General features: G+C 42.7%; 1 protein-coding gene across 1 annotated transcript in view; it reads left to right on the forward strand.

Moving 5' to 3' along the window:
• The first annotated feature begins 10,801 nt into the window (after positions 1 to 10,801).
• The window catches only part of LOC122931526 (dynein beta chain, flagellar outer arm-like), a 466,905-nt gene continuing 456,901 nt past the window's right edge, over positions 10,802 to 20,805 (forward strand). Inside the window, exons 1-2 of the mRNA XM_044285594.1 lie at positions 10,802 to 10,864; positions 18,671 to 18,779. Coding sequence (XP_044141529.1) covers positions 18,682 to 18,779 — 98 coding nt within the window. The 5' untranslated portion in view covers positions 10,802 to 10,864; positions 18,671 to 18,681. The remainder of the gene's footprint in view (positions 10,865 to 18,670; positions 18,780 to 20,805) is intronic.

The raw sequence follows: 20,805 nt of genomic DNA on the forward strand, positions 1-20,805 counted from the left end.
TTGTATTATTGCAGCATGCTTTGGGTGTGTTTTTTATTTTGTCCCATAGGCATCCATATTTATTTTTTTTGTAACAATGTATTTTTCCCATACTGTCTAGAGGGCATGTGAAAGTACAGGGTCTACATACTTTCTTATATAAAAAGCAAGGCCTGCAAAAAAATAAAAGGCAGTGCGCTCAAACACACGAGAAATTACCAAAGATGCTGCACAAGTCAGGTGGTTTTGGATGTGTTTATTTTGGGCCCCCAAAAATGACATTATGAAACCTATGTCCCTTGAGCTAGCAGATTCACTTTTGGGACTCCCATCACTGTGGAGAATGTAGAAATGCAGTGACTGGAGGGAGCACACTGGGGTTCGTGGGTCCTGCCTGGTGTGGTTGGAGTGCCCTTGATGTTGGGCTGAGTGCAAGTTAGGAGAGAAGGTTGAATGGTGGGGTCCGCTACCAGGCCAGTTGATATCCATAAATAAGTCACTTGTGTGCATTAATCCTAAATCAGATGTCTTGTATTAGAAAATCTATCCTTTTGCACAGGGTTTGAGTAACTACTACCAGCATTCTCATAGATTGAAACTGATTGTTGGGGATCTCGGAGGTGGGACTCGATGTGATATGTTTTTTTTTTAATCAGGGGACCCTTCTGAAAAAAAAAAAATATAGAAAAAAAAGGGATTGTCTAAACATGACACTACTATCAATAGTGAAGATGGACCCTTGGCTTGGTAGACAGGCCCTTGAATCTATTCCTATGGCTGCTTTCAGACGAGCGAGTGTCACGTTCTGTACTCTCAGCGCAGCACCCGCCCTGAACTTCCAGCAGATTGATTTATAATGCTATGTTATCCTTAATAATGCTGTCAGTGTTATCCAATACATTCCAGAACTGTAAGGGTTACATAACATCATAAATCAATATAATGCTATGTGACTCCGGCAGTGCTGGAAGTTCAGGACGGGTGCTGCGCTGCAAGTCCGGAGCATGACACTCTCTCGCCTGAAAGCGGCCTATGGCCAGTTTTAGACAATCTTCATAATGTCGTGCAGACTTCTCAGAGGAGCAGACTTCACTATGGGATTCACAATCCCACACGGAGCAGGTTACATGCAGTGAACACGCTTGTCTGAAACTGGCCTATTACATTACTCTTGGACTCAGTGATGAACATTATAATCTGACTGAGGTGCTGGTTATTCTAGAGCAGAGTGATAAGTAGAAATTTTCTTTCATCCAGTAGATGTAAGCAGGGTGTTTGCTGGATTGTGTAGTGGCATAGATGGATTGTTTTCTATACACTTTATAAGCACATATAAATGTTCAATAGTAGTGGGGGATTTTTGGGTTGACCTCCATTAGCTAGATTGATTTCAATGACTGACAGGTAGCGCTTCATTTTGTTTAGGGCTCATGCTCACGGCCGTGTGCATTTGGCCTTACTGGAGCCCTAGGCCAACCCCTGAAAAACAAGCCAATTACATTATCTCTCCTCTACTAAACTTTACCATTGGCACAGTGTAGACAGGCAGATAATGTTCTCCTGGCATTCGCCAAACCCAGACTTGTCCACCAGACTGAAACCTTGTAGCTCTACAGCAGCTGGAGTGCCGATCCCTTAACTAGAGTAACAGCTAGATAAAAGTGTACTGTTTAAGGGTGCATCCTAACTTATGAAACAACATTTCATCAATTTAACACAAATTCTTTCAATGCAGATTAAAGAAAAACTGATTTAAGAAATTAGCCTCATGATAAACTATGCTATTTGTCTAAAATAAAAAATTACTTTGCTTTTTAGAAACATTGCATTGATTTATCTAGAGTGAAACAAATTACCAATGTAAACAATGTCCACTTTCCCTTGTACTTTTAAAAAGTTGCGTAAAAAGGCAGCAAAAAGTTGCGAACAGGACTTGCATCAAAATATGTGACTTGAAGTTGGTAGACCTTTGTTACGTTACTTTCTTAGACGGGCTGTCTAGATATGGACAAAAGTTATCACAGTTGTTCATGCTATATGGTAAATTGGTGCAGTTTGGTTTAACTTTTATCTAACTTTATACCAGATATTGGTTGGCTTACTTTGCAACAGAATTGTGGCACTATTAGGTCACACCCTTTCCCGCTATGCAACTGCCCTTTTCTGTTAAGCCACACTCCATTGTAATGCTAGGCAGAGTGTATTTTTTATAAAACTAGATATGGCAATTTCCCCTAAAAATGCACCATATTTTCATGCAATTTACAACTTCTAGGTGCACTCACATTAGTAAATGCATATAAAATAATCAAATACTAAAGTAGTAAAATGCACAAATATAAATGATAAGAATCAATAGCCTAGTAAGGGTGGTGTCACACTAACAGCTTTTTGTGGCAGTTTTTGATGCAATTTTTGAGCTAAAGGCATAAGTGGATTGGTAGGAATGAGAAATGCAAAGGAAAGACTTAGGCCCCTTTCACACGAGCGAGTTTTCAGCGCGGGTGCAATGCGTGATGTGAACACATAGCACCCGCACTGAATTCGGACCCATTCATTTCAATGTGTTTGTGTTTTCATGCATCAGTTCTGCGTTGCGTGAAAAATGCAGCATGTTCTATATTCTGCGTTTTTCACGCAGCCCTGGCCCCATAGAAGTGAATGGGGCTGCGTGAAAAACGCATTGCATCCGCAAGCGGGTGCGATGCGTTTTTCACTGATGGTTGCTAAGAGATGTTGTTTGTAAACCTTCAGTTTTTTATCACGCGTGTGAAAAACGCATCAAAACGCATTGCACCCGCGCGGAAAAAACTGAACAACTAAACGCAATTGCAGCCAAAACTGACTGAACTTGCTTGCAAAATGGTGCGAGTTTCACTGAACGCATCCAGACCTAATCCACCCCGCTCGTGTGAAAGGGGCCTTAGGGCATCTTCACATGCGGCAGATTCTGTTGCAGAAAATTTTCGGTGACTGTAAATCAGTTCCTTTTAATCTGAATGAGGTTTTTTTTTAGCGGGAGGCACATGTATTTCTGCAAGCCCCATCCAGATGCATGAAACTGATATTCAGTTACAGAAAAATTTCTGCAACAAAATCTACAAGCTGTGAAGGATCCCTCATATTTCTTCTTCCTACTGAATCCACTTCTGGCTTTGGGTCAAAATCTTTCCTCAAAATCCTGTGTGATGACATTATCCTAAAGGATGCCATTGTTCAAGTGACCCCAAACTAAATTTGTCGTATCAAAATGACTTTACTGCCCAGACGACACTGTTAAGACCTAATTTTTTGTAAAAATGTGCAAAGCAGATCCCCTCCTCCTGCATTCTTTACTAATTTAACCCATTCCCTACTGCCCGTTGACTATATACATCTTCCTTCATCTCTGCAAGGATTGCAACTGCACTCTAAGGCCCCTTACAGTACAGAACGCTGCCAGTGTTATCCAATACATTCCAGAACTGTAAGGGTTACATAGCATCATAAATCAGTATAATGCTATGTGACCCCCGGCAGTGCTGGGAGTTCAGGCCGGGAGCTGCGCGGCGGACACACTCGTCTGCAAGGGGCCTAATAGTGCAGCTGTAGGAGCAGGTAGCAGGCTGTCCGTGCTTTCCATGAAGGAGGCAGCGACGTTTTTTCACTGCCCCTGCCTTCCCTCAATGAGCGCTGTATATGGGGAGACCAGGAAGTGGTAATGCCACTTCCTGCTCCGGTCCCAGCGGTCATGTAAGTTAGCAGACCCAAATCAGTTCTTCACTGAGGTTGTACATCCTTGTACAACCTCTCAGGGGGCTGTATTCCCCCTGTACTATTACTATTATATCCCAAGTCAAAGGAAAAATCAGCATGCACCGACTCTGGCCACCCCCGCCGATCAGCTGTTTGAGAAGGCTGCCATGATCTGGTGTGCGCCGTGGCCTCCTCATAGGTACATCGTATTGCAGCTGTGCTTGGTATTGCAGCTCAGCCCGATTCACTTGAATGGGACTGAGCTGCGCCTAGGCCACGTGACTGATGAACGTGACATCACTAGCTTAGGAAGAGGCCTAGAGTCAGACACCCTCCAATCTGATATTGATGACCTATCCTGAGGCTGGGCCATCAATATCAACATTTCGGAAAACCCCTTTAAACAAAGACACAATTAATTAGTGTATTAGGGGAATTTACACAAGTTGTCCAAGATTTTAATATTGATGACCTATCCTCAGAATAGGTCATCAATATCTGATAGGTGGTGGTCCAACTACCTGCACTCCCAATGATTAGCTGTTTGAAAAGGGTGCAGCACTCCGGTGAGCACTGCAACCTCCTCACAGCTTACCAAGTATGATGTCATCCATTGTATAGCTGCAGTGTTTGGTATTGGAGCTTATCAAGTATGATGTCATCAATTGTATAGCTGCAGTGTTTGGTATTGGAGCTTAGGCCCACATAGAACTGCACATAGGCCACAGCACTCACCAGAGCGCAGCAGCCTCTTCAAACAGCTGATCAGTGGGGTCCTGGGAGTCCACAGTGACTGTGGTTGTAGCTAACTACGAACTCTGGTTATTTAACTCCTCAGATGCCGGAATTAATAGTGACTGCCCATCTCACCTCCAACCGTTCCCCTGAGGCATAATCACCTTTGGCAGGACTTACTATAGGTAAACCACAGAATCATATAACCTGCAGTATTAATCTATTAACATACCGCCCAACCTTTGAAAATCACAAAGAGGGACAAGTCATGCTTCTAACTCCACCCGGTGCATATCTATATACACCCAATCCCACCCAGGCTCCTTAGTACACCCACACAGAAGTCATACCTACATTGTGCCCCCTTTACAGCAATTATACCCACATTTTGCCCCTTCACAGTAGTAATGCCCATATTGTGCCCCCTTACAGTAGTAATGCCCACATTGTGCCCCCTTACAGTAGTAATGCCCACATTGTGCCCCCTCACAGTAGTAATGCCCACATTGTTACCCCTCCCAGTAGTAATGCCCTCAATGCACACCCACACAGTAGTAATGCCCTCAATGCACACCCACACAGTAGTAATGCCCTCAATGCACACCTTGTGCCCCCTAAAAATAGTTATGCCCACATTGTGCCCCTTTCACTGTAGATATGCACACATTGTGCCCTCACAGCAGTTATGCCCACTTTTTAGTAGTGTCCCCCCCCCTGTTATTAAAATTAAAAAGAAGGGAAATACTATGCGATCACACACTGCTCTTGCTAGGCTGTGAAGGAGGGGCACACAGATGGATTCCTGGACTTGCACACTCCTCCTACACAGCTCAGCAGCGTGATTTGTGAGTGACCGCATCGTGCACACTGGTTTGTAATCACCATTTTTTTCCTCACTTCACCTTCCACGAAAAAATGTATAAAAAGTGACCAAAAAGTTATACACTGCCCAAAATAGTATCACTAAACAGTACAGATTACCCCGGAAAAAAATGACCTCTCACATATACATAAATATTAAAATGTTATGGGGGTCAGAATATGGCAATGAAAAGAAGAAAAAATATATTTTTTTTTTCAGTATTAGGGCTCATGCACACGAACGTATTTTCTTTCCATGTCCGTTTTGTTTTTTTGCGGACCGTATGCGGAACCATTCATTTCAATGGGTCCACAAAAAAATGGAAGTTACTCCGTGTACATTCTGTTTCTGTATGTCCGTATTTCCGTTCCGCAACAAAATATAACATGTCCTATTATTGTCCGCATTATGGACACGGATAGTACTGTTCTATTAGGGGCCAGCTGCTCCGTTCCCCAAAATATGAAATGCACACGGATGTCATCCGTATCTTTTGCGGACCACAAAATACACACGGTCATCATATGATTTATGCATGAAATGTTAAGGTTGGATTAACGGTTGAGAATGATAGGAAGAACACTGATGTATGCAAGTGAAAATGAAGATGTATGTAATATTGGGGAGTGATACAGTTGATCTATATAAAAAACACACATAAAACGCATTGAAAACACGTGCGTTTTTTTATAAATTGTGATATTGAAAAAAAAATAACATCATTGAACAGTAATGTAAGTAATGCACTGATGATATACATATGCCTTATTTAATTAGTTGTGATGTGCAATTTTTAATACTCCATTTATAGTAATATGCACTACAATTAAGAAAGCATTTAATATGTTTATTTCTAAGAAGGAAAGGAAGATTTGATTTGATAGAATCCATAGTAGTCCATTGCGACCTTTACTACCATCTTTGATAGCAATTAAACTCCGACCATATAAAAGGAGGAACCGCCATTGCTGTAGTACCACTGAGGAAGGAGAAATGATCTCCGAAACGCGTTTGGGTTAATACAGCAATAATAATCACCAACATAAATATGGAAGATTGATAATATCGCTATTTTTGCAATCACTGCAACAGCTACTCCTCTAACTCGCTCTAGGACCGAGCGGTGATAATATACAACCAATTTCCTGATCACGTGGGAAACCTAAGGCCCCTTTCACACGAGGGTGACGGATTAGGTCCGGATGCGTTCAGGTTGCGTTCAGTGAAACTCGCACTATTTTGCAAGCAAGTTCAGTCAGTTTTGTCTATGATTGCGTTCAGTTGTTCAGTTTTTTTCCGCGCGGGTGCAATGCGTTTTGATGTGTTTTACACGCTCGTGATAAAAAACTGAAGGTTTACAAACAACATCTCTTAGCAACCATAAGTGAAAAACGCAGAATATAGAACATGCTGCGATTCTCACGCAACGCAGAACTGATGCGTGAAAAACAACGCTCATGTACACAGACCCATTGAAGTTAATGGGTCCGGATTCAGTGCGGGTGCTATGCGTTCACGTCACGCATTGCACCCGAGCGGGAAAACTCGCTCGTGTGAAAGAGGCCTAATAGCCGCTGAGACGCATCCAGCACAGCTAGCGGAGTGAGAGAGGAGATTGCAGCGTCGGCCGAGAGGACAGCGGCACAGACACAGGGGTGGGGAACGTACCGGACACTTTTATACTGTGAATATAATAAAAGTCTAACAGTATTAACCGGCTGCCAAGGTACCCATGTGTCTGATAGAGCTGCTGAATCAAACAAGTGTGTCCTAAAGCACTTCCTGCACTTTCTGCACTATGTACTTTGTATCAGAGAAACAAAAAAGGCGACCCAAAGTGTCCCACGGGAAGGTAAGGGACAGTGCCCACCCAATGTAACCACAAAGGACACTTTACAAGGGTAACTCGGTACAAGCTCCCGAGAATACAGACAGGTACACAAGAAAATGGAGCGCATAGTACCAGAATATGAAAATATAGATTTATTAGGACATGATAAAATTTACAGGAATGAAAGCAAAAAATGTGATGCCATTAACAGGATAACATAAGAGCAGAGGACAAACAAGAAAGAGCGCCACCCTGGGAAAACACACAGGTCAACAGTACAATCTAAATGTAGATCATAGGATAATACTGGGAACGATGCCCCACCTATGAAAGCGAACAGTAAAACATGTATGTAGGTGAGACAGTGGTCAGTATAAGCACCCCCCACAAGGCAGTGGAAAATGGTATGTTAATCAATTGTAATAAGAGTAAATAACAGACCAAACATAAAGACCAGGTGTGGTCGACACCAAGGTCATAATTGCCAAAGAAGGGGAGTGACAAGAGGACCAGAGCTCACCTAACAGAGACCGTGTGCTGGATTACCCAGGATGGCGCTACCCCAACGCGCCTTTCTGCGTGCCTTCGTCAGGGGGTAACGTCATCACTGTGAATCGAATATTTAAGGTCTCTCTCAACCAATGGGAAGATCGATACTTACTCATCCCCAGGTGTGTATGTCCATTAGCGCGCAAAACAACCAGCAAAACCGCGTCCAGCCGCCCCACGAACGGCGTCCTGCCGACACGCCCACATCATGTGAGAAAATCACATGATCGGATGGCAACGGCGTGAGGACGCGGGGCGCCGGAGGCGGTGCTGGATGACGCGCGCATGCATCACACAGGAGGAGGAGGAATCGGGGCACCAGCATAGCGATATAACAGAGTGCCTCCCATAAAGAAAAAAACACTGATTATCTCAGTCAAAAGCCAACATATGTATATATATATACATCAATACAACATATCATCCAATTACCATGATACACATCCATATGTACTTTGTATGTAATAAGGAGATTAACAATACTAACTGACTCTTAAACCATGCTGCTGACCATTAATGAGAGATCATGGACCCTAAATTACAAGGAGCCTACTAATGGAGGACTATTTTTAATATTGTGATTGTTTTTAAGTGACACCTGGTGGTGACATTGAATACTGCGCCGTATTGGATATCCTGTTTTATATTATATTGTTTATGAATGCATACAGTTTTAACAAATAAATAATTTTAGGACTATAAACGGAGTGATCTATGCCACTCCAAATATTCAGTGCCAAGCAGCCATAGTTTACGATATTTTTTCTATACAAAGACATAGGGGTGTCGTGCGCCGTACTGTGTTGAAGTGAGGTTTGAGCCACTGGACAACACACATATATTGCTAAGATTAAATGGTGCCATTAGAAGGTACAACTTGTCTTGCAAAAAAAACAAAAAAACCCTCATACAGCTAAGTGAACGGAAAAATAAAAAAATCTATGGCTCCGGGAAAGCAGGGAGTAAAAAACGAAAATGGAAAATCGGCTGATACTGAAGGGGAAAAACATTTAAACTACCCTCCAAAACGAGTGAAGCATAAGGAAAGCGAATGTTGTATCACTGTCATCATACAGACTCATAACACAAGTAGGGCACAGTCAACTTTGCAAAAACAAAACCCCAAAAATGATGTCAGAATTGAGTTTTTTAATTTCACCCAGAGATAATTTTTTCTCCCTTTTTCTAGTACATGACATGGCAAACTAAACATTGCCATTAACAATACAACTTGACCAGGGGAAAAAAAAAATCCCCTATTGGAACACGTGAACGGAAAAGTAAAAAAAAAAGTTGTAGATTTTGGAAGGTAAAAGGAGGTAAAAATAAAAAAGGAAAACTGTTTATGGCAAAGTTGGGCTGACAACTCTGGTATACAGGTCCTTCTAAAAAAATTAGCATATTGTGATAAAGTTCATTATTTTCTGTAATGTACTGATAAACATTAGACTTTCATATATTTTAGATTCATTACACACCAACTGAAGTAGTTCAAGCCTTTTATTGTTTTAATATTGATGATTTTGGCATACAGCTCATGAAAACCCAAAATTCCTATCTAAAAAAATTAGCATATCATGAAAAGGTTCTCTAAACGAGCTATTAACCTAATCATCTGAATCAACTAATTAACTCTAAACACCTGCAAAAGATTCCTGAGGCTTTTAAAAACTCCCAGCCTGGTTCATTACTCAAAACCGCAATCATGGGTAAGACTGCCGACCTGACTGCTGTCCAGAAGGCCATCATTGACACCCTCAAGCAAGAGGGTAAGACACAGAAAGAAATTTCTGAACGAATAGTCTGTTCCCAGAGTGCTGTATAAAGGCACCTCAGTGGGAAGTCTGTGGGAAGGAAAAAGTGTGGCAGAAAACGCTGCACAACGAGAAGAGGTGACCGGACCCTGAGGAAGATTGTGGAGAAGGACCGATTCCAGACCTTGGGGGACCTGCGGAAGCAGTGGACTGAGTCTGGAGTAGAAACATCCACAGGCGTGTGCAGGAAATGGGCTACAGGTGCCGCATACCCCAGGTCAAGCCACTTTTGAACCAGAAACAGCGGCAGAAGCGCCTGACCTGGGCTACAGAGAAGCAGCACTGGACTGTTGCTCAGTGGTCCAAAGTACTTTTTTCGGATGAAAGCAAATTTTGCATGTCATTCGGAAATCAAGGTGCCAGAGTCTGGAGGAAGACTGGGGAGAGGGAAATGCCAAAATGCCTGAAGTCCAGTGTCAAGTACCCACAGTCAGTGATGGTCTGGGGTGCCATGTCAGCTGCTGGTGTTGGTCCACTGTGTTTTATCAAGGGCAGGGTCAATGCAGCTAGCTATCAGGAGATTTTGGAGCACTTCATGCTTCCATCTGCTGAAAAGCTTTATGGAGATAAAGATTTCATTTTTCAGCACAACCTGGCACCTGCTCACAGTGCCAAAACCACCGGTAAATGGTTTACTGACCATGGTATTACTGTGCTCAATTGGCCTGCCAACTCTCCTGACCTGAACCCCATAGAGAATCTGTGGGATATTGGGAAGAGAAAGTTGAGAGACGCAAAACCCAACACTCTGGATGAGCTTAAGGCCGCTATCGAAGCATCCTGGGCCTCCATAACACCTCAGCAGTGCCACAGGCTGATTGCCTCCATGCCACGCCGCATTGAAGCAGTCATTTCTGCAAAAGGATTCCCGACCAAGTATTGAGTGCAGAACTGAACATAATTATTTGAAGGTTGACTTTTTTTGTATTAAAAACACTTTTCTTTTATTGGTCGGATGAAATATGCTAATTTTTTGAGATAGGAAATTTGGGTTTTCATGAGCTGTATGCCAAAATCATCAATATTAAAACAATAAAAGGCTTGAACTACTTCAGTTGGTGTGTAATGAATCTAAAATATATAAAAGTCTAATGTTTATCAGTACATTACAGAAAATAATGAATTTTATCACAATATGCTAATTATTTGAGAAGGACCTGTATGAATCTCCTCAGTGCAGCAGGTGAGGAAGCCAGGCTGCTGTGCAATGTGCACCTCCTCCCTTTCACCTGTAGGTGGCGCCAGACTACATGCTGGTGCCAGGCAACCAGAATACAACACTGACGCTGTGCCTGAGGTGAAACTGCTGAGGTGAGGGGCGCCGTGTTGCTGCTGTGGGTCCATTTCTGTTTATACCAGGTACATAGTCCTTTTCTGTATGTGTAGATAGTATTGTGTGTAAATCCTCAAACATTCACATGTAGGTGACTAAATATGTGTGCTGCATCTCTGTGTACTAAACTGCATACATATATGTATCACCTGATGTCTGTGTATTATATCATCTCATACATGTGTAACTAGCTGTATATAGGTGTATGTAACCTATACTATATATATATATATATATCTGCATGTATATAGGTTGTATCATTTCATACATATCTATATATAAAGGTATACATGATTAGAACTTCATAAAAGTGTGCTTATAACGGCATTCATAGGTATACATAACATCGTGTATGTGTATATAAGTGCACCTGCATACATGTATGTATATAACTCTATACATCTTGTTATTGCTTCATGCATGTGGGTATATAACTGTATAGATGTAGGTATAACACCATGCACATGTGTATAAATATATACGTGCATATAGCTATATACCTGTTTATATGACTTCATACATGTGTATATAAATACATATGTACATACATGTGTGTATAAGTTTGGGTTTGCATAAAGTCATGGAAGTGTATATATCCGTGTACATGTGTATCTCGTACACACATATATATATATAAGTGTATACATGTGTACACAGATTCATACATAAAACTTGCATAGTTCTGCCATGGCATTGACTTCAAGGGGGATAATGTGCACATGGAGACGTGCAATTGGCTTTAAAGACCCCTTGGATCCGGACTGCATTGATCATGTATGAGTGGTGCTGCAGATAAGGAATCCAGAGCAGGATGTTTATTTTCATACTGCCCCCTGTTCTCCCACTACGAGTGCCCAAATCTGCGCTAAAATACGTACAGGGACATTTATCTACCCCTGTATTCCAGAAAACCTGCCTCAAATGTTCACAAAGTTTGGGGGAAGCTCCGATTGCACACAATTTTCTACCCATTTGAGGGTGTTGCACCCTGCTCATCGACTGACAGTGGACAGTGCAGGGCTGGGCATGGCCGGCCTGGCATATCTGTACTATAGTCTATATGCCATCAAGCTGGTGTAGAGTATACCTGAAGTGTATCCCGGCTCCCTTGCTGGTGTAGATTTCAGATCTGGTGCACAGACCTGCACAGATGCTCCACAATACTTAAGAGGCATACACCTCTTAAAGGGGTTGTCCGGGTTCAGAGCTAAACCCGGACATATCCCCATTTTCACCCAGGCAGCCCCCCTGACTTGCGCATCGGAGCAGTTTAGCGCAGGGCGAAGGCATTTTCAGGAGATCCAGTAACGTACCGACTCTCCTGCGGGCTGCCAGGTGGAGGCTTCCGCCCAGCAGTGTATTATAAAAAAGCAACTATTACGCAATCAATACAGGCGTGGGTCAAAAACTAATATATAGCACTATAGAATATAGTGCTATATATTAGTTTTTTTAGAATATATGTAATTTTTTCCATCTGAAGTCAGGATTCCTCCCTGCTTAAGGCCTCTTTCACACGACCGTATGGCTTTTTCAATGTTTTGCGGGCTGTTTTTTCCGGATCCGTTGTTCTGTTTTTTTGTTTCCATTGTGTTTCTGTTTCGGTTCTGTTTTTCCGTTCCGTTTTTCTGTATGGCATATACAGTAATTACATAGAAAAAATTGGTCTGGGCATAACATTTTCAATAGATGGTTCCGCAAAAACGGAACGGATACGGAATACATACGGATGCATTTCTGTATGTTTTCCGTTTTTTGCGAACCCATTGACTTGAATGGAGCCACGGAACGTGATTTGCGACAATAATAGGACAAGACTCAAAATGTAGCGGAACGGAAATGCGGACATACGGAAACGGAATGCTCACAGAGTACATACATTATTTTTTGCGGACCCATAGAAATGAATGGTTTCGTATACGGACCGTATATGGAACGCAAAAACGTTCGTGTGAACGAGCCCTAAGGAAGCCCCACAAGGAAGAAGCAGGGAGGAATCAAGACTTCAGATGGAAAAAATTACGAATATTCTAAAAAACGAATATATAGCACTATATTCTAAATATTCACAAATTCTCGAAGTGGCGATATTCGCAATAAAAATTTGCTTTTCGAATATTCGTGCTCAATGACAGACTGCCTTTAATATGTGGCTACGTGCATATAGAATTCAGTAGGGAATGCGGATGTTTCTTTTTTTTTTCAGTGGCATTTAGTATATAAAAACCGGACCGACAGGTTATTTGTTTTCCTGGATGTTACTGTAGGGCAGTGGGGTACATTTTTGGAGTTCATTGATTTTCATCCTGCAGCAGTTCAGTTAGGCTAGGGCTATGTGGCAACAGTAAGTCTCCCAACTACACTGTGACATGTGTCACAAGACACTCCTGTCGCGCAACATCATTTTTATAATGATAGTTAAAGGGAACCTGTCACCGGGATTATGTGTATAGAGCTGAGGACATGGGTTGCTAGATGGCCACTAGCACATCCGCAATACCCAGTCCTCATAGCTCTGTGTGCTTTTATTGTGTAAAAAAAACCAACGATTTGATGCATATGCAAATTAACCTGAGATGAGTCAGAGCTTGAAAATATGACTCTTCTCTGGTCACACAAGTAAGATATGACTCTTTTATGTTAATTTGCATATGTATCAAATCGTTTTTTAAAAACAATAAAAGCACACAGAGCTATGGGGACTGGATATTGCGGATGTGCTAGTGGCCCTCTAGCAACCCATGTCCTCAGCTCTATACCTAAAATCCCGGTGACAGGTTCCCTTTAAGGGTGTCGCACTGCATTATAAAAAAGGGCCCGCAACTTTTCTGCGACAAGAAGTCATGCGACATATGTCGCCGTGTAGCCCTAGCCTTATTGATCTAACAGCGTCCTTTGATTAAACTGTCATTAGCTTGTAGCGGATTGTGTGGATTTCACCCTTTTCAGGTTTTTGGTGTGGAAATGAACTGAAAACGCATGGAAACCTGTTTGCATTTCCTGTTAGTAAACCTGCACCCGAGTGCCGCTACCCTTAGGCTAGGGCTACATGGTAGCCAAAAGTCAGAGCACAATCATTGTCACGATGCCACTTCCGTTATTCTAAGTTTTTGTGTGCGTGGCCCTTGACCGTGATATGGTACCCCATTCAATTAAGGATATCACAGTAAGGCCTCATGCACACAGCCATATTTATTGTTGAGGTTCACAAATCGCTGATCCGTAAAACACGCATCCAGGCCGTGTTCGGTGGATCGGAACGTCCTACTCCATGATAGAGACTCCTTCTGTCTGCAAATACGGACAAGAATAGGACATGTTCTATCCTTTTTGCAGGGCCACGGAACGGACATACGGAAGCGGACAGCACACAGTGTCTTTTGCGGCCCCATTGAAACAAATAGGTCCAGATTTAATCCGCAAAAAATGCATATCTGATGCGGACCAAAACTACGGTCGTGTGCATGAGGCCAAACTGATGCAAACACAGCAGAATTGAAAGGAACAGAACTTTACTCCAGTTGGGGCAACAAATGGTTTCAGACTGTGGAGCCCTCGTTATCCATGATCTACTGGGTCGCCCACCCACGTGCTGCTGATTGAGAGCCTTCTGCCTGTGCACAGAATCAGTGGTACAATGGCAGATCCGCCACTCATGAATACAAGGACTCCTGGAGCACTCAAGCTAATATTATGTGACACTGCTATAATCAGGATGTCCCTCTCTACTTCACATATTTCAGCTGGTGATAGAGTCCCCGGTGGATGCACACGCAGCCCACGCGCAAAAAAAAAAACGCACATAAATCAGCACTATTTATCGCATGTTTGGTATGTTTTTAGTGCATCTTTTAGTGCAGATGTGATGTGGATTTTCTGCAGATCTCACCCTTCCATTGAAAAGGATGAAATACAGGTCCTTCTAAAAAAATTAGCATATTGTGATAAAGTTCATTATTTTCTGTAATGTACTGATAAACATTAGGCTTTCATATATTTTAGATTCATTACACACAACTGAAGTAGTTCAAGCCTTTTATTGTTTTAATATTGATGATTTTGGCATACAGCTCATGAAAACCCCAAATTCCTATCTAAAAAAATTAGCATATCATGAAAAGGTTCTCTAAACGAGCTATTAACCTAATCATCTGAATCAACTAATTAACTCTAAACACCTGCAAAAGATTCCTGAGGCTTTTAAAAACTCCCAGCCTGGTTCATTACTCAAAACCGCAATCATGGGTAAGACAGCCGACCTGACTGCTGTCCAGAAGGCCATCATTGACACCCTCAAGCAAGAGGGTAAGACACAGAAAGAAATTTCTGAACGAATAGGCTGTTCCCAGAGTGCTGTATCAAGGCACCTCAGTGGGAAGTCTGTGGGAAGGAAAAAGTGTGGCAGAAAACGCTGCACAACGAGAAGAGGTGACCGGATCCTGAGGAAGATTGTGGAGAAGGACCGATTCCAGACCTTGGGGGACCTGCGGAAGCAGTGGACTGAGTCTGGAGTAGAAACATCCACAGGCGTGTGCAGGAAATGGGCTACAGGTCCCGTATTCCCCAGGTCAAGCCACTTTTGAACCAGAAACAGCGGCAGAAGCGCCTGACCTGGGCTACAGAGAAGCAGCACTGGACTGTTGCTCAGTGGTCCAAAGTACTTTTTTCGGATGAAATCAAATTTTGCATGTCATTCGGAAATCAAGGTGCCAGAGTCTGGAGGAAGACTGGGGAGATGGAAATGCCAAAATGCCTGAAGTCCAGTGTCAAGTACCCACAGTCAGTGATGGTCTGGGGTGCCATGTCAGCTGCTGGTGTTGGTCCACTGTGTTTTATCAAGGGCAGGGTCAATGCAGCTAGCTATCAGGAGATTTTGGAGCACTTCATGCTTCCATCTGCTGAAAAGCTTTATGGAGATGAAGATTTCATTTTTCAGCACGACCTGGCACCTGCTCACAGTGCCACAACCACTGGTAAATGGTTTACTGACTATGGTATTACTGTGCTCAATTGGCCTGCCAACTCTCCTGACCTGAACCCCATAGAGAATCTGTGGGATATTGGGAAGAGAAAGTTGAGAGACGCAAAACCCAACACTCTGGATGAGCTTAAGGCCGCTATCGAAGCATCCTGGGCCTCCATAACACCTCAGCAGTGCCACAGGCTGATTGCCTCCATGCCACGCCGCATTGAAGCCGTCATTTCTGCAAAAGGATTACCGACCAAGTATTGAGTGCATAACTGAACATAATTATTTGAAGGTTGACTTTTTTTGTATTAAAAACACTTTTCTTTTATTGGTCGGATGAAATATGCTAATTTTTTGAGATAGGAAATTTGGGTTTTCATGAGCTGTATGCCAAAATCATCAATATTAAAACAATAAAAGGCTTGAACTACTTCAGTTGGTGTGTAATGAATCTAAAATATATGAAAGTCTAATGTTTATCAGTACATTACAGAAAATAATGAATTTTATCACAATATGCTAATTATTTGAGAAGGACCTGTACACACGAGAAAAACACAATTGATATGCTGCAGATTTCACAATCCGCACAGCAGGTCCCCACCTAAGAAAAAAGCTAAATGTACATGAAATTTGTCTAATCTCATACACTATGCTGGTACTGTGTTACGCTGCCGTTTTTCTGCACAAAATCCTCACGGAAGAACCACGTGTCATCGGCAGGAAGGTATTGGATTGGACTTCTGGATGAGGTTCTCTTGCTGCTCTGGTCATTTTGTTTTGTCTTTTACATCAGTTATAGTAAAAATGTCCCTAGAACTGCACCTACGGGAAACCAAGATCTAATATTTCATTTGCGTATTTCATTTATTTCTTACTGCAATTTTTGCAATTGAGATTTAAAAGGAAACTGTTTGCATAGACACATAGCTGTGGTTCAGCTGATTAATGCTGTTGTTGAGTTCTGATACTTTTCTTAGGCTACTTTTACACTTGCGGTTGGATCCTGCTGGATCCATGCTACCGCGAGTCCACCATGCCGCCGGAAGTCCGCTTTGGCCCCATTCACTATAATGTGGGCGGGCTGGAGGTCCGGCTGCAGCACGGCAAACATGCCGAGAGGCGCGGCCAGAATAAAACTACAGCACGCTGCGGTTAGCACGGATCCGGCAGGCTGCTTCCCTGCCAGAACAGCCAGCTGGGAAGGGCTACTGCAAGTGTGAAAGTAGCCTGAAAAGGGCAGATTTGTACCTCTAGAACTGGCTAACCTGGTTCCTGGCAGCTGAAGACATCGGTGTTGGTCCCGTATTCATATGTGCCCACATTGCTGAGCAATATTAAGACCATCTCTGCCCAGTACGCAATGGAAGGTCTGGCAATGGAGCTACTCAGAAACAGCTATTCGGCGGGGGTGGAGAGAGCTGAGCAAATTCTAGAATACCCCTTTAATTTCTTCTACTGCAGCTCCGGGCAGTTATCCTGCTAAATCAACCCGGGTGTTAAAAGCCAGGCCCACAACAGGTTTCTGTGGCAGGTCTCAGATTAAAAAGTTGTGTTTGATAATGCAATTTCTTAAAAGGGGCTGTCCAAGTTTTTATTTTACTTAGTTTAAGCAAAATAGTACATTTAAAAACGAAATCGGGAACTCCTTTGATTTTTATGCTAATGTAGGGGCCTCAGAATTGTAATAAAAGTGTGAAATCTTGGTTTTCTTAATTCCATTGTTACTTGTAGCACACGTTCCAGGCCATTTTCCAGTATATATGCTGAACGCGCAGGGGTATATAAGGGGTTGTCTGTCCCCCAAAATAAAATTATTGACCCTCGGAATATATGCAAAATAAATGGAAAAACCGCTCACTACTTGTAAGCAGCTCCATTCCAGCATCAATGGTCCCATCTGGTCCCAGGCAGACCGTAAGTGTGACGTCCCATCCATTGTCACAGGTACCGCTGCAGCCATTCACTGACCTCAGCCCTGTTGTCATGTGCCACTTGGGGACATGTCACTGCTGAGGTCAATGAACAGCTGCCACAGTGCTCGTAACCACGGATGAGACATCGGACTTCTAGTCTGCTAGGTACAGAAGCAGCAGGGATGCGATGTTTGGCAGTGGAACGGAGGTGTTTTCGTGAGGTGAGTAACTTATTTATTTTGCGGGGTTGAAAGTTCGGCAAACCCTCTTAAAGGGGTTGGGTCACTTCAGCAAGTGCCATTTATCATGTGGACACAGTTAATACAAGCCACTTACTAATGTATTGTGATTGTCCATATTGCCTCCTTTGCTGGCTGGATTCATTTTCCCATCACATTATACACTGCTCGTTTCCATGATAACGACCACCCCGCCACCCAGCAGTGGTGGTTGTACTTGCATGCTACAAGAAAAAGTGCCATCCTCTCTGGTGGCCAGGACCATGGGAGCGCACATAGGCTGGTGCTTTTTCATATAGTGTGCAAGCACGACCACCACTGATTGATTGCAGGGTGGTCTGTTACCATGGAAACGAGCAGTGTATAATGTGATGGAAAAATGAATCCAGCCAGCAAAGGAGGCAATTTGGACAATAACAATATATTAGTAAGTGCCTTGTACTAACGGTCTGTACATGATAAATGCTACTTACTGAAGTGACACAACCCCTTTAAAGGAGTAGTTTTTACTAGGCTGTTCTTTTCTTAGAAGGAAGAGGCCCAGCAATCAGCTGATCGCTGCAGGTCTGGCTTCTAAACCCCATGGTGATTGGCTGTTCTAATGATTGTGGAATGAATTGCATTGTATTAGTTGATAATATGCCCGTACGTGTTTATGTGCATTCCCCGTTCATATTGCATGTTTAATAGAAAAACATTTGTTTGCAGTTGTTGCAAGAATGGATGAACTACTTCATTGGATTGAAATCAGGGTGATGTCATCTTTGAGACCACGGGCTGATGACCTGAAAGCTCTGCTTCTAGATCGCACATACAGGTATTAACATCACCAATGTATGCATTGTATTACGGCTTTTTGAGGTCTGAATATTCCTGAAAATGGGAAATTTTAATCCTTAGGGAAAAATAGTGTTGTTAACTTTGTTTACACACAATGTACAGCCGTGTGGGGTCTTCTGGTGGTCCTCTGTTCTATATTGTCTTTTCACAACCATCTTTCTGTACTCTTAAATGAGTGTTCCAGGATTTTCTTGGAACACTCAGCCGGGGGTAGGGTGTTGCACCCCTGCTGATCAGATAGTGTGAGGCCTCTTTCAGACGGGCATCCCGGATTTTCTCCGAAAGCGTCCCGGGTGCATTGCAGGAAACCCGCGCGAGTGCGCACACAATTTCAGTCAGTTTTGACTGCGATTGTGTTGCATTCTTCAGTTTTTCACGCGCGGGTGCAATGCGTTTTTCACGCGCGTGATAAAAAACTGAATGTGGTGCCCAGACCCTAACTTCGGGCTTGGGTTAGGTGTTGTGTAGATGTAATTATTTTCCCTTTTAACATGGTTATAAAGGAAAATAATAGCATTCTAAATACAGAATGCTTAGTAAAATGTTGCTTGAGGGGTTAAAAAAAATATAAGAATAATTTACCTCATCTACTTGATCGCACAGCTGGCATCGTCTTCTTTCTTTATCTTTCAGGACCTGCAAAAGGACCTTTGATGACGTAATCGCGCTTCATTCTATCTTCATTCAGCAGGGCCTGCGCTGACGTCACCACGCTCACCACGTGGTGAGCACGATTACGTCATCAAATGTCCTTTTGCAGGTCCTGAAAGAAGAAGCAAGAAGAGGATGCCGGCTGCGCGATCAAGTGGGTCAGGTGAGTTAATTTTTTTTATTTTTTAACCCCTCAAGCAACATTTTACTAAACATTCTGTATTAAGAATGCTATTATTTTCCTTTATAACCATGTTATAAGGGAAAATAATACAGTAGATTGACTTTAATCAATTTACTAACATCATCTCCTAGCATCCATGCGTGAAAATCGCATTGCATCCGCACTTGCTTGCGGATGCTTGCGATTTTCATGCAACCTTATTCACTTCGATGGGGCCTGCGTTGCGTGAAAAACGCAGAATATAGAACATGCTGCGATTTTTACACAACGCACAAGTGATGCTTGAAAATCACTGCTCATCTGCACAGCCCCATTGCAGTGAATGGGTCCGGATTCAGTGCGGGTGCAATGCATTCACCTCACGCATTGCACCCGCATGGAATTCTCGCCCATGTAAAAGGGGCCTTAAGCCATCAATATTAAAATCCTGGGCCTTATAACCTTAATAACTCTTGACTGAAAGCTTTTCCTCTCGACCTCCCCATATACATGCACAGTTCAGTTGAGTGTGCATATGTTGTGAATCGGGAGAGGGGAGTAAGCCACCACCACTTCAACATGTCTGATTATTTTTTTTCTCAAACATCTGCCAAATGAACTTCGTCTGAGCAGCAAATACTCATTAGATGGTCACCCACTCTTGCCAAGATCGGGAGGTTCATCTGATCATATTCTAATGTGTATGGCAGGGATGGCCAATCTGTGGCTCTCCAGCTGTTGTAAAACTACAACTCCCACCATGCTTTGCTGTAGACAGATAGCTATAGGCAGTGTGACCATGCTGGGAGTTGTAGTTTTGCAACAGCTGGAGAGCCTCAGGTTGGCCACCCCTGGTGCATGGGTTCCTTTACACTTGTTAGCAAAATGAAATTGCTGGCAGTCAAATCTGTCGCATAAGTGGTAATTGATCATCAACACTAATAGCCAAATGACTGGCTTTAATTCACCTTTCCACAAAATAATTGGAGAAAATAGAAAACTCATTGATGTGCCCTATTAAATGCAAAAACGTAGCCCTAAAATAATCTTTCTTTTCGATTCCACCCAAGTAGTATCTGAGCAGCTGAAGCTTGAGCTAAACTACGAGAAGCTGCCTATAAGATACAACAGGACGAAGCAAAGAAATAGTTGTATATCTAATGCAGTACACTACAGAAAGAAATATCCA

Source organism: Bufo gargarizans, chromosome 3, assembly GCF_014858855.1.
Source record: "Bufo gargarizans isolate SCDJY-AF-19 chromosome 3, ASM1485885v1, whole genome shotgun sequence".
Taxonomy (NCBI): domain Eukaryota; kingdom Metazoa; phylum Chordata; class Amphibia; order Anura; family Bufonidae; genus Bufo; species Bufo gargarizans.